The 15,392-nt window shown below is 36.2% G+C and overlaps 1 protein-coding gene across 5 annotated transcripts in view; it reads right to left on the reverse strand.

Annotated features, from left to right (window-relative positions):
- LOC133192602 (torsin-1B-like) overlaps positions 1-14,234 on the reverse strand; it is a 53,368-nt gene extending 39,134 nt beyond the window's left edge. Inside the window, exons 1-4 of one of the 5 annotated variants that reach the window (XM_061328625.1) lie at positions 8,091-8,383; positions 7,640-7,815; positions 6,344-6,462; positions 2,225-3,160 (exon numbers count right to left, since the gene is read on the reverse strand). In XM_061328625.1, coding sequence (XP_061184609.1) covers positions 2,895-3,160; positions 6,344-6,462; positions 7,640-7,815; positions 8,091-8,294 — 765 coding nt within the window. In that variant the 5' untranslated portion in view covers positions 8,295-8,383 and the 3' untranslated portion in view covers positions 2,225-2,894. Of the gene's footprint in view, positions 1-2,224; positions 3,161-6,343; positions 6,463-7,639; positions 7,816-8,090; positions 8,384-14,153 lie in introns of those variants that run through there. The other 4 variants (XM_061328605.1, XM_061328618.1, XM_061328612.1 and 1 more) reach the window with 4 other exon arrangements.
- Between the last annotated feature and the right edge of the window lie 1,158 nt (positions 14,235-15,392).

The raw sequence follows: 15,392 nt of genomic DNA on the forward strand, positions 1-15,392 counted from the left end.
CATTATTTAATACTTTTAACATTCCAGTCAACCAGATGAGTTCGAGCTGCCCTACCTATACTGAATTCCTAACTTCATTAAAAAAAAGATACAAAACCGGGTTCAGTAAATGCTCTACCAAGCCCCTTTCAAGCTCCTTACAAAAATATTAACTACTGTGAAGAAGAAACTCCAGGCCTTAAAATGATGCAGCATACTCCGGAATTCTAGAAATGGTGTTACCCAGATGTGGATTCTAAAAAAAAAAATCCAAAGAACTTTTAAAAATATAATATTACCAATTTTTTCAAAAGTCAATAACATCGAAACGTACGAATTTTCTAAACTTAATACAATAAATTCCTCAAAATAAATTCAAGACAAGGCTTTTTGGTATCATAGATAACTTCTTCAATAGAAATGAACTCGGAAAATTCGTATCCTGTAATTGGTCATAAACAAAATTACTTTGACAAAAAATCACTGATTCTACAGACAGTACTCAAAAATTGATATTGAAAGGATGATGGAGTTCCTCATTTACAAAATTTATGTAGTCTCCGGAGACCAGGTATTCCAACAAAGGGCGTTAATTGTGCTCCTTTATTAGCGGACCTATTTTTATATTCCTTCGAAGCAGAATTTATTTATAAATTTCTAAATGAGAAGAAGAAAACTCTTGCTTTGGCCTTCAACTCGACCATCAGATATATCGACTACGTTTTATCAGTTAAAAATAGTTCTTACCATTCATATGTCGGCTCGACATATCCCAGGGAACTTGAAATAGAAGACACCACAAAGTCTGCAACATCTGTTTCATATTTGGATGTTTTTCGGACTATAAACGGAAAGGGCCAACCAACAACTGAATTGCATAACAAACGAGATGACGTCACTTTTCCATCGTCAGATTTCCTTATTTATGTACATGTAGTAATATTCCGCTATCATCTGCATACGGTTTTTACGTCTCCCGATTTGTTCGATACTCAGGAGCAAGTTCTGAGTACGATCAATTAAAAAAAACCAGGCAGGCTACTAACAGATAAGTTGATTTTAAAGGGATTTCGACAACCTCGTTTAAAGTAAGCATTTCGTGAATTTTATGGTCGTTATGATAACCTTGTTCGCCAATATTACCTATCACTTGGTCATATTTCGGCTGTCGTGTATCATACCAATTGTTAGGCCTTTGTTTTTATACTTAATTTGTCTAAGGAATGTTCTTTCTTCCTGAACAATACATAGGGTTCATTGGGGTGTGACGGTCTACAGGTGCTGCTTACTCTTCGTGGCCACCTGATCCTACCTCTAGAGTTCCAGGGGTCCGTGTTTTTATGCCCTGTTCACAGATTTGTATTGTTTGCAGATTTTTTTTAGATCGATCATTGTTCGTTATCTTCATCTTTTTCATTTAAACACTATACGTCCAATCATCTTTGGGTTTTAAACACTAAAGTTTTGAGTCAGAAACACATTGATGATAATTATGTATCTGAGGGCCATGTTATCAGCTTCTGCAATGCATAGCATGATACAAACTTAAGTTTATTGATGATACTGGTCAGAATAATGCTGTTCAGAGAAGTCAATTTTAAACAAGATATTTATTAAGTACAGAACATAATTATTAAAGCTTAAGCTAATATTATTATATTATCTGCATTATAATGGAAATATGATAAAAAATTTTAAAAAATATATAAATGCTACTCAATAATCAGAACCTGGCGATTAAAGAATAATAGAATCATTCATTACTACGAGTGTGGGATAGTGAAATTCCACCAAGGGGACAAGATTCACGGTCTAGGACGAGGCTTTGCCGAGTCCTAGACCGTGAATCTTGGCCCCGAGGTGGAATTTCACTATTCCCACACGAGTGAGTAATGAATGATTATTTTTCTCGCATTATTTTATCCAAAATAACGGCCTGTCAATGACATCGCCATGATAGGGCTAAAAATATATTCTTTTAATTTTCCATCTAATTAAAATTCTAAATACACCATCAGAGAGAGCGTACCTGAAAATGGTTTACACATAGTGTAAACTGATAAAATGAATTTCAGTCCATGTAAATTAATTAGATAGATAAAAACTGGGAATAAAAAACTTATCCATCCGATAGCGTACACATTCATTCAAGAAGAATCCTTCCGCGATCTAAAAATAGTGCCATTTAAAAAGTGAAAATACGACAATATTTTGAATGAAAATAAGTTTATCTTAATAAGTTAAATGACAACATTTTAAGTATATGTAATATTTTTTAACATTGTTACAATTTCTTTATATAAAGACGGAATGTTTACGTTATCGTTCGCGGCGTAGTAATACACAGTGTAAGACAGAAAAATCTCACACTGCTGTCTCACACCGGACAAGTCAATCTTACACCGGTGATTATGCGAGAAAAACAAATATCTTTATATTATACTAACCATACAAAGATGAACTTTCTGTCCATTTTCATCAAATCATTTCAATGGGAAAACAATTTTAACATACATCTTAGTTTGTGTCTAAAGAGTAACTCAATGAGGTTGAGGTCTGTTGTATTTGTCTATCTCAGTAGGATGTATTGAATTTAAATTCAGCATTAATGAATATGTTTCATGATTTGACACTTATCAACAAATACTCAACATACGTCACACATCAATGAAAATATATCATAGTCCGATACTTATACTTGGAGTGATATCGGTTAGGAAATATTTGTCCTTTATATAAGCAATTCAATACATGGATAAAAATCATTTTGAACGCTGAAAAATTTTTCTCTATTCATTCGACATTTATAGGATTTATACTATTTACAAATCTTCTCATCACGTGCCCAGTCTATCATCGTTACATGAGTCAAACTTACAGTTATAAGAAACATGACACCTCAGAATCTCTCAGTCTTATCCATCGAACATTATGTAATCAGTTTTATCTGGAACACGTTTACAACCGGTAATTAAATACCTGTTCCAGCTTTCTGGGAAAAAGTTGAGTTCACTAATGATTTTTTGTACTATTCCCTCTGGAACACTGTCCCTTTTATAATAATTTTTGGTTACCAGGTAATCTTTAATACACCCCTCGACATGCTTTCTTTCTAGCGGAAGAAACGGGACATAGGCCGTGATCAGGTGCTTGATTATAACGTCGCTAAGGTACATGCCACCTATAATAGTATGAAGACAGATGGTTTTCAGATCAGATTTAGAACGAGGTATAATCCAAGAGTCATGCCACAACTGCAATAAAATCTTAGTTGATCGAATGTTATCAAAATTTTATGTACTTCTTCCTCTATCTATTTTGATTTTTGCCATTAAATTTCATTCAGTTATATAATGTACTTTTTAAAATATTAAGATATAAACGCAACGTTAGATTTTGTCTTTTGCCGCACGACAAGAATGTTACCGACGTCGTTATGACATTACTTTTCGTCACTTATTTTCTGTTCATCCGCATATCAAACCTCTCACATGCTTCTTTTCAATAATCTTTTCTGCCATTTTGCCATAAAGCGTCTTGTTTTGAGTTATTGTATTAAAATTATTAGAACTTTATCCAAATTTTATTTCTATTTTATTCCTTTTTGCGTAGATCTTTGTTGCAGATAAACTGAAATTGACTGTCGAAGAGAAATGTCATAACGACGTCGGTACATTCTTGCCATGCAACGATAGACATTGTGTTTATCTTAATATTTTAAAAAGTTCATTTTATAACTGAAAGAAATTTCAAGGCAAGAAATCAAAATAGAACTTTCGACTATCTAGCAGTCGTCAGTTTTGTCTATGGGCTTGACATTGCTCTTCCATCTCATTCACCGTGTGTCAGTCAACAGCAAGAGAAGTTTGTGAGGTCTTCACACTCACTTCACTTCATGATCATCCACCTGTTAGACCGACAGTCCCTGTAGGGCTCACACGGGAGCCTACTTCTTTAGAGATCCACCTTAGACTTGCAGACGGGAATGATGTGCAACCTCAGACGTCACCGCATACTACATCTTGCCCAGTTTTTGTGCATATTGGGGGTGAACATGCCCAACCCCCACTGCTTGCTCACATCAAACCTTTGTTGTTCCAAAGTGGGTGTGCATCTGCCAAACGTCCCGGTATGGCTATGCCTTGTGTATTTCAGCATCCTGATGTACATCGACACGTAGTCCCGCCTCTCTCAGAACCCCAACATACCATTTTGGAAGGGAGCAGAAGAGGATTGCACATGTGCATGTCAAATATGTATGGGCCAGCCCAGCTGGGACGCTATGCTAGTCAGGCAGTTCTGGCCTACCAAGCTGTCAACTTCAGCACAACTACACATTATAGCTCACCTGGTTTCCAAGGCACTACACAGTACACTAGCAGGGTAGTAGCTGGGAGGAAGCCAAAGTACGAGGATCTCCGGCGTGATGGAAAGTCAAGCTAGAATGCATTCCTGCACAAGTTCGTGAGGTTGTCTCGAAGCCAGTAGTGGACTGAGGAGGAGCAGCATGACCAATTTTGATTCTCCTTTGAAGGGGCAGCAATATCCGATGGTTAAAAAAAGCATCATCTCCGCCTAGAAAATATTTTGCAGAGGTTTCAAAAGCAGTTTGGTTCCTCTGCATCAGACACCACCCAACATCTGAATTACCAGCAAGAACCCTGCAACTGTGGAGTCACTTTGTCAGTGGGCTGGCAGGTGTTGACCTTTGCTACTCGAGCTTTTCTTAATGTGTCTGATGTGCACACGCATGCCATACCACGCCTATATTCTGGGGCCGAGGACCGAGAAACCTGCTTGTATACTCTTGACGGCCGTCTCCTGACTGTGGAGAAAGCTGTAAAGCGGGTGTCTCGTGACGTGACAGGCAAAGAGCCATAAGGGAGATGGGAGAGTTGGCTACTGGTGAGGATGAAAGATGGGATCTTGAGACCGAAAATGCAGCTTGGGAGGAGCTTGAAGCCTCCGGGAGCAGGTTGAAGAGGTTGGAGCATGACTTACAGCAGAGGGAAGCTGTCCCCCTTCGAAAACTTCAAAGGTCTCGTACCCCAGCATCCAGATGAACGAAAACCTATTGTGTGATGAAGATGCGGAGAGGTGGGGTCTTTTCGTAGCGACTGCTCCATCAAAGCTACCGGGAAGACAGTAATTACTGATTGGCCCCGGGACAGGTCCAAGTTCAAAGGATCCGCTGGTGATAGGTTTCGGAGGTCGGATTCCAAGCCGAGAGGAATAAGGACTGGTAGGCTGGATTCCAGGAGGACACGCTCAGGCCATGCTGGTCATGAGCCCAGAGCATTACCCTGAGATCACTGAGTCTAAGGAGCAGGTGGCTAGTTTTCCCCCATTTTGTATATGGCATAGGTGCAAGGGGCACAGGTTAAGCATGATTCCCGCACCAGAGCTTTACTTGGCTGAAGATGAAGTGGTTACCATGGAGGAAGACGTGGGGAAGCTTGTGGACCCCACTCTACTCTGGAGTCATTTGGAAAAAGCAAGGGTTAGTGAATTGGAATCCAAGGACTTACGGAGGATGAGCCTACGTGATTTTGATTTCATGTCACCTGTGTCGAAGTGGGAGGAGCTCCTTATACCCACTAGGGACTTTACAAGCCTGCAAGTGCAAGGCATGGGGATGAAGGCATTTCTGGATACTGGGGTTAATGTCAGCGTGCTGTCGACCCAGCTGTATGACCCTAGCAACCTATCAGGATACAAGTCACCATGATACAGGACGGAATAAAAACCAAATTAGAGGTATTTATAGTGGGACTTGTCACGCTGCGTATTTGACAGCAAAAGCATGAAATGGAACTCTATGTTGCCCCTTTGCAGGACCCAATATTGCTGGACATAGAGTTTTTCCGTGCCTGGAAAGTCCAGCTTGACTTGGAACATGGAACCCTTAACTCTGAGAGATAGGGTCATAAAGATGGAATTTAGGAGGTCTGTGATTTAACAGGAGACACAGCAGTCGAGACAGATCTGTATAAATATGTGTCCCGCTTGGTAAGGGAAATGAGCAGTCTAGGGTCGTTGGTCCCAGAAGTCAGACGTGTAGGCCCTGCCCAGATGTAGAGGTGGTAGAGGAATGTCTTCTGGAATCTGTCATTGAAGATATCGGTGTTGTACCCTTATCACTAAGACCAGCCCAACCTTCTGCTAGTGAGGACGCCTATGATCATGTTTCTTTGAGATTGCATATACATTGTATATACATGTACTAAATAAATACTTGTGAAGAACCTGAAAGACTTTAGACAGAGAATTTGTTTAAAAAAAGAAAAGGAAAACAAAAGAAATGCAGACACCGGGTGACAAAGCTTCCCTGGCTTGGGTAAAGTTAACAGTAATTTTCACTTACTTGAGTTGGTATTAACAGTGGCCTTTCTGATTATTTGTTCCATTTCCTTCAGTTTAATACTTTCTCTGAAATTCCAGTGTTTTAAGGTATGATCAAATATATCTTTTCCCGCCGTGTTACTGAAAAATATCACAATTAAGGTTCATCAACTCACTGTTTTACTCATTTAAGTTTTGCTTCAATGGTTATGATTTTCCAATAGAAATACATATTATAATTAAAATGCAAACCATTTCAGCATTCCGTGTGGAGAAAAATTGAACAGAATAAAATATACAATTTTTTCATGTTAATAATAGTTTTCCATTCCAGTGAGAGTCATCTCTCCTACCAGAGTTTCAATGAACCTTAAAAATCATTATCAAAACACATTGCCTGTATATGATTTTATAAATTTAATATCATGCAATGTCTCTTAAGTGTACTTTTCAACAGCGAATTTGTAATTATTTTTTAATAAATTTTTTATGGGATTTTTTTTCCCTTTTTGGCATGAGTAGGTAAATCTTTACCTTGCAATGCTTATAACAGAAAAGTACAATGTAAAATTCAAAATATATTCCGTATCTCAAATATTCAAAGCAAATATATCAAATTTATAGACTGCAAGTCCCAATTACAAGGAATTGGTCACAATGCATTTTTAAACAAACCTAGCTTCCTTAAATGCCTGGCATTTGCTTCATTAAACAAAAAACAACCTTGTTTTTGTTCACCCCAAATTGTTGAATTATTTTTGACCCAGCATTATCTAAATGAAACTCTTGCAAGGAAGAATTTCATGCTTAAAACTGATCTCGACTCGTAAATAGGCATACGCCATTTTCGATTTACTATCTACGCATCAGCACCGGGGTATACTCTTCGCATTCGTTACACCTGACTGTTTTATTGTCACGGGTATCGACGTGGAATGGCGACCCGTGTTCGTGCCGGTTATCTTGTATTACCTTTGTTTACATTTTATTGCAGTTACGTGTATTTACAAGTGTTTGTTTGTATACTGCAGTGACCTGCGCAACTATTGTAAGTTTCTTTGGTATCTTTCTCTCCTGCATTAGAATAGGTACTTAGTTATATTTTGTCGCTACCGAGTGCTGTATAGCATACATCCTTCTACGCCGGTGACGATTGATTAAACTGAACAGTGACCAAGTCAGCGGCTTTATATAGGGACCCTAAGATATAGCGAGAGTCCAATCGAATATGGCGGACACCTTCCTTTTACGAATCATGTTCAGCTTTAACACCCCTTGCATGATATAGCTCAATGCTTGCACTCCCATCATTACTAACCTTAAAAACAGGAAGATGGCCTTTCTGTAGTCAGTGCCCGTTAGATGCTCGTGGAAATCCAGGTAAGGTGTCAAAGCGTCAATCACTCCAGGTGGCATTTTGTCAATTTCATCGAAAATAAAGAAAGACAACTCACATTCTTTTACACTGCTTTCAACCAATTCCCTCAATTTCTCCTAAAAATCGAAACGACCAGTACAATGTAGCATAAATGTACATGCTATATATATCAATATATTTTTGTTTCTTCATCTAATTTTATCTTAATAAGGATCACGGTTCCCCCCTTAAACGTGATGATAAAGCATGACTTGGGAGGAAGTCTTCGTTGTAGAAATCCTTTCCTGATTTTTCCGGTCCTTTTAAACCATTCAACCCAACAGCAATAACAAAATGCATATTAGAAATCTAAATATGGTGTAAGCATTCCCATTTTTTGTTTTATAATTACCTTGTAAAGAGGCACCATATCAGCATGTGTGAAGTCTTTATTTGCAGATATGAAATGGACGTACTTGCTCCTCATTCCCTCTCGAAATAGACCCTCGGCGATAATTTTGCTGACATGGTTCTTTCCTGTGCCAGTCGCTCCATGAAATGACAGTGCAAGTGCTCTTGTTGGATTTGTTATCATGTGTGCTTGCAGGTGCTTCATAACGACATCAATGACTAAATGCTGCCCAAAGACTCTTGCTTGAAGGTCATTGCGGAGAGCTGTAATATTTCAGCATAAAAGTCAACTTACTTAAAGTCTGTTCTACAGTCAAAAGGAGATTACCTTTTGCATTATATCTCAAAATACGTAAATACCAGGGCTTTCAAACTACATGTAGGTTCGATCAATATTTCTTCTCAAACTTTCTGCTTTGGTGGGAACTGTCGAGTTGTATAATGCATAACTTGCAAAATCACACTTTGCAAAAAGTAAAATGAGCTCTATCACTTTGCGGGGTCATCCGAAAAGTAATCTGAGCTCTATTCGTTTGTGGGTAACCGGAAAGGGAAAAGGGAAAGAAACCATGAGTTTCTTTTTTATGGCTCCAAACAATTTTGTGTGTCTTTATAAATTTCAATGTATGAATAGCCCCATTACGAAAATTGCCGTTTCTTCGGTAAGGGATCTATCATTATTTGTAAATTTCTGTTGCTAACCGTCTACAACGTTATTACACGTTTGGAATCAATTTTCATGGCCGTAGAAATCAAAGATGGAGGGGTGTGCCCTTAATTATTTCGTCCATATATAGTATACAATAGAAAAGAAAGCTAATTTATGTATGTGACACCTCAATAATTACGTCTGGTGACTTTTTTTATACTTTGCTTGCCGGGGAATTTTGCTTGTAATGCCCATCCAAATTAGATATGTTTGGTTGTGCTCCACCCTCCCCATCCTACTAAAATTGCTTCTACGGGCCTGAATATTTACGTCATACTCGGATAATCTTTGGAAATAACGCTTGTCTGCAACGCCAAATTACCGTAGACTTTGAAAAACTGTGTCATACGTTGTCTTGAATTGTATGTATCCAATCTGGCTAAAAACAAGTTTGGAAATGAATGTTAAAATGTTAAATGATTTTTCCTTTAAAATGAATTTGGTATTCATTTGATATCGTTAAAAGTGTGATAGAATCGCTCACATTGGGCAGACTTTAAAAAAGAAAAGACAGCAAAACAGTTGTGTATTCATAGTATCTAAAACACGACACACCAATCATGGGTGAATCAAAGAAATATTGACCATTTAATCGAAAATTTACGGAAAAATTCAATTTGCCTTAACATTTTTCAGTTATAAAACATAATACATACATATTGTATACACATTCTACCGAGTAGTTAAAATTTTCAAAGAGGCGGTAAAATAAACAAATGAATTTTATTCGAAAAAATGAAAATATGCATACATCTTTTAAGATATTCTTAAATGCATAATTAAATGATTTTCCTTTTAGATGTGTGTCATAAATCTAAACCTTGATTTAGTTCTTTAGTTCCCTAGCCATTATTTACACACTGAATTGTCGACGTTTTTTTCCCGTTATTTCCCGATCCCGATCATGACAAGGAGCCACTGCGGGTGTGACCTGTCGACAGGGGATGCCAACTCCTCTATGGCACCTGATCCCACCTTTTATGTTTTACAGGTCCGTGTTAGCTCTGCTCCAAAATTTGTATTGTTTAATGGACTTTTGAGCTTGAATACTGTTCGATATCTCCATACATTTAATTCCTTCTTGTGAAAGAATTGGCATTTATTGTTGATATTTTGCATTGTTTAACTCAATTCTGGTTTGAAAAATATGAAAAATGTGATATAATAAATTTCCCCAAAACTGGAAATTAAAACAAAAAGGGATTTAGATATACTAATTTTTGAAGTTATCTTATCCTACCTTATTTTGTTACACTCCTGACTTCTGATATGATCGGGCAAACGGAAAATCCGTAGACAATTCAGTATGAAAATAATGGTCTAACTATTTGTATGAAAATCAGTCAACGTTCGACTTAACGATAGGTCGTATCTACCAACAAGGTTATTGTGTCGACCATAGAATTTGGGAAATGTTGACTGTTGATATCCATGTTTCATCAACTTATTTGTCAATAGTTTGCCTCGTTTTAGAACTTATTCGTACATAGAACATGGTCTTACGTATAGAATCAACTGGGAGATATAAACTCCATATATACAGGTGATAATGTTTCATGTATATTGCTACATAAAAAAGGGAAGTTGACGATAGAAAAGTTGAAGTCATCACGTTTATCACAAAGTTAAGTTGTTTTTGCCATTAATGTCTTTCTCCAGTAAATATACAATCATGATACAGATATGTGAAGCTCTGTGTTGTGTTTTATTTCCAGTTCAAAGGGATATAACGAACCAACGTAGGGATGAAAATGAATATTGTTTATTTACAAAACGTGGTCGATATGTTGAAATGACGAATTGACGGACACCAAATAGCCACAACGTTTTCCTTGAAAAAAAAAAATTGCTGATAACCATTGACAAGGTATGTAAATTCCAGGTCCATTATTATTGAAAAACAGTTGTCTTAGATGTCAAAAAGATTGGTCTTTAAATTATCGTGGGGAATAATTGTATAAAGTGTTGAAAAGTCGTACGTTTTGATGCTATTGAATTTGGTAAAAAAAATTATTTCAAATTTTCTGAAAGTTCCCTGGAGTTTTTTAAATATCCACATCTGATTAATACTACTCGAATATGTTGTTGTACGGTACTTCTGTAGTTTCTCAAAAACAAGTCCAAACAAAAACCTGGTTCCCTGAACTCCTCTTAAATGTTTTGCATTAACCAACTCATTTTTGGAATATGATTGGGAGTGTCCTGTAGATGTGCAATAAGGTTTCAAAATTTTGATTTTCACTAGGATTGTGGTTTAAATTGTAGGGTTTTTCAAACCCTGGTTCTGGAATTTCGATTGGGGGTCAAAGCATCGTTTTTCTACAAACACCTGGTTCCCTTAACTCCTTTAATAATTTTGTATTTTGTCAATAGTCTATTCATAATTTAGAATATGATTGGGAATGTTTTGAATTTTGATTTTTACCCTGGGGTTTAAAAACTTTTGTTTTTGTTTTTTAAACTGTTTTAAAGGAGTTCCCTGAACTCCTCTTAAATGTTTTGCACTAGCCAACTCATCATTTTAGGGAGAGGGCGTAATAATATTCAGAACTTGTACCCAATCCCTTTGTAATTATAAATTACAATAAAATAAATATGTTCAAATCAACCAACTCATCTTTTGGAATATAAATATATTGGGTGGGGAGGGGGGAGGTTAAAAATGGCTCTTTTGTAAATTATAAAATTATTATGGCTTCTTCCCTTGTTACCAAAATATGAAGGTGAGTACATTTAGAGGCAAACACCTTAGTGCGGGTATTACTGTCTTATAACAGAATATAGTTCAAATTCAATTTAATTGTTGTAAATAATTTAAAACTGACATATAACTGTGAAGGCACTATGAATATAAGCTGGATTACCACTTGCAAAATTAAATCCTATTTCTTCAAAATATACAATTATAATAACGAACCTTGTTGTTATACCTGCTTTATCAGCAGGGACCAGTTTATATCGATCGTGTAATCTATCTAGTAATTCTTTTCTTCACTTCTGAATTATTGAAGACAGCTGGATAGATGGTTTTCATAATATCCCTGAACCGTTTAATGCGAGATTTCAACATTCATCTGATCTGATGCTTTTAATCCATTCTGGCTATATTTTAAAATAAGTAATTTTAGGTCCTCATTATAAACTATATTCACGTCACCAGTAATGACGTGTCCAGCAGGACTATAGTTATAGGATGAAGAAGAACACGAACTTTCGATATCTAGACACTGTTGAGATTTCCTTTTTGTTTTTGTTAATAAAAAGTTTGAAAGAAATAGTCTATGAATATTTGTAAGAATTACACGACTTGGACTTTAACTTGAAATATGGAGGAATTCAAGATTGGGCGCCCTTTTGTACGAAATTCGAAATACGAGATGCAATATGTCTCCAATGAAAATGAATTCGGGTTTAGTTGCTTCATGCTTGGGCCCCTACATAATAACGTCTGATGACCTTTTCTTGGCTTGTCAAGGATTTCTTGCTTGGTAGGTGAAAATGTGTGGTTACTAACCCCCCCCCCCCTTTCAAAACTTAAACTGCTTCTTCGGGCCTAAAAAAAATCATTATCTTTATTAAGTATGTATGTTTCAGCTACCCGTACTCAAGGGGCTGTCATCTGGCTTCACAAACCTGGTCACTGGCCACTTTGTAACTCTTGTTACTAAGACTATCAACGTCGTAACCCTTATCACTATAAGTCGCTAGACACTAAATATACTGCAGGCTAATGGTTCACATTTGGCACACATCATCAACTACAGTAGGACCAATATTTGTCTCTTAGCAAAAAACTTTCAAAGAATCCGACTAACAAGATTCCTACTGACCTGAAAACAGATAATGTGTGGCCGCTTTGCGATATAGATATTCTTTATATAAATCTATTATATCATTTAACAGGTTGGAATTAGAATTTCAGGATATTTTACATAATAAACCCAACATTTACTTTTTTCGTTTTTATACACATAACATTTTTTCTTGCATTATTATTTAATCAAATGATACGTTAATTACAAATATAATGTAATCTTAAATCCGACTTCTGATTGGATATTAAGATATTGAATCTCTAAATTCGAATTTCAAATCTCGAATGAGCCTTCTTGGCTTTCGTACTTTTGTGATTATATTCCATTATTGGCAAATTTAAGCTTAAACTCGTCCGTAAAACATGGCCTTTAAAAAGCCTGCCGTAATCAATACATATTCATAATCACAGATCCCAGCCTGTATCCTGGTATCGAAAAATCCAAATATGCATTTTCTTTGGCCTTTTCAAATGGACCATTTAAAACTTTCAAGGCTAAGAGTAAAGTTTGGTGCAGGTGTGATGAAGATCAGTTTATTTACATAAGGTAGTAGTGAATCAAAAGAGGCATCGTGTATAAAAGGTTTAATTGTAAGACTGATGTCCATGACTATGCTTACGTCTCTGGATCTTGTTAAAGATCCCATCATAGTCACATTCCTACACTGTGGACTTGAAAGATTCCCAACACTTTCGAAAAATTATTGAAAAAAATAGTATGATCAGGTAAATTTGAATGGAATGCTTGTGGAGAAGCTGCTGGTCCCCGTTGTTGGTTTGAAATCAATGCACCGATTAGTATTTTATCAAATGAACCATTGGTTTCACCAACATAAAGAAGCCCACTAAGGAAACATTCTATTCTAGAGACAACGTTCGAAGATTGGCACTATGTTATAAAAAGGTGTTTCACTCCTGATATAATGTGTGGCCACTTTGCGATATAGATATTCTTTATATAATAGTATATCTTCTCTGCCACACAAGATATCAATAAAATATTTGTCAGTACTAAATGACACACGATGAGATATAAAAAAATTACGTGGCCTGCATTTTTTGAACTGATTGTTTTTTTATGTGTCGTATCATTTTTTTTAAAATTCACCCTTATACATCTATATGCAGGCCCGTAGCAACGGTTTCAAAAATGGGAAGGGGGGGGGGGGACTTCCCAAAAATGCTGAAAAGCAAAAAAAAAAAACCTTATTAACCTGCCAAATCCTGGAAATTGTTAATGCTCGACCTTACAGCGACGAACACTGGGGAGGGGGACATCTAAAAGAAATTTTACTATAGCAAATTACTTTACTCAGAAAAAGGTGCCCCCCCCCCCCCCCAGCGTGTTCTACGGGCTTTATTTGATAAGCTTTTGTAGTGCTATTTCAGTACTCACAGAAGGAACCGACAAATTAAGATCTACAAATCCTTCAATTAATTAGTCGATGATGTATTAAAACACAATAAAAATGATTCGTTGGATATATTCTCGAGGTTAATTGACAAATTTGGTTCTTTTAAAAATTTGTTGGGATTTTCACCTGTAGCATTTAGGTAGATCCAATCCGTTGTACAGCATTCTTTAAAATAGCATTTTACCGGGGTGTAAGCTGTGTATAGTCCTGCAATCACTGCAGTTCCCACACCTCCAACAACTAAAAATGAATTAATCTCAGGAATCCAGAGAAAAAGAACACAAAACACTATCCACATTACAGAGCCCATGATGGAATTCTGCGAATGACAAAACGAAAATGGAATAGTTGCTAAGGAAGTTCGGTTTAACATAACAATGCAGCTATGAGAGCACTCAATCGAAATATAAATAGCACGCTTTGCTTTAGAAAAAAATGCATAGCAGAAAAATATTCTGCCTCTTTGAATAGTGTATTACAATAAAAGGATTTGAGATTAGAGGGAAGGTAGGTTTTTTTTAGAATCTGTCTCATCACTATTGTTCTGGTGTTACTATTGATCTTCTTTAAATGAGATCAACCGTGAAAGATAATTCATTCTGAATCCAAATATACATGTAAAATTAAAGTTGTTTTTCTTTTATAAATGATATGATACTCTTTAGCGGATAACAAAGAAAATTATAATGGATAAATTTCATTTGATTGGAAAATTAAAACATAATCGTAAAGATGAGCTATTAAATATACCTGTTATAACGCTGTATCTTTATATCTAAATAAAAATACATGTATACGATGTTTTTTTTTTTTTTTCAGAATGAAGGTGGATGGATAGCTGATGAAAATACTGATGTAATGACTATGACAGAGGAAGACTACTCTTTCTTTCAAATTCGATATTTGCCATCTAAATTATAGGGCATTCAAATTGTTTACCTTCAAAGCAATACTAGTTTTTCTTTGAAATATAATGTTCGATTTTATAAGAATGCAATAATTATTAATAAACTTCAACAATCCATTCTTCAAAAGGGTATTTTTTGCATTGAATCTTCAAAAATATTCTCAAGTTCACGGGGATCACATTTTATCGAATAATTTTGCAATCAATGCAATCTAATTAAAATTAGATGTTAGATCTGCTCACAAACTCGCTTAAAAAAGCTATGCGATCTGATCTAACATTTAATTTTAATCATGAACATAATAACCACTATATACGTAGATTCAGTTTACACACTGAATTGTCGACGGATTTTTCCGTTATTTCCCGATCATGACAAGGAGCACACGGCGGGTGTGACCGGTCGGCAGGGGATGCTCACTCTTCCATGGAACCTGATCCCACCTCTGATGTTTGGA

This window comes from Saccostrea echinata, unplaced genomic scaffold, assembly GCF_033153115.1.
Source record: "Saccostrea echinata isolate AGI-Se365-2 ecotype Australia unplaced genomic scaffold, CSIRO_AGI_Sech_v1 ptg000001l, whole genome shotgun sequence".
Classification (NCBI taxonomy): domain Eukaryota; kingdom Metazoa; phylum Mollusca; class Bivalvia; order Ostreida; family Ostreidae; genus Saccostrea; species Saccostrea echinata.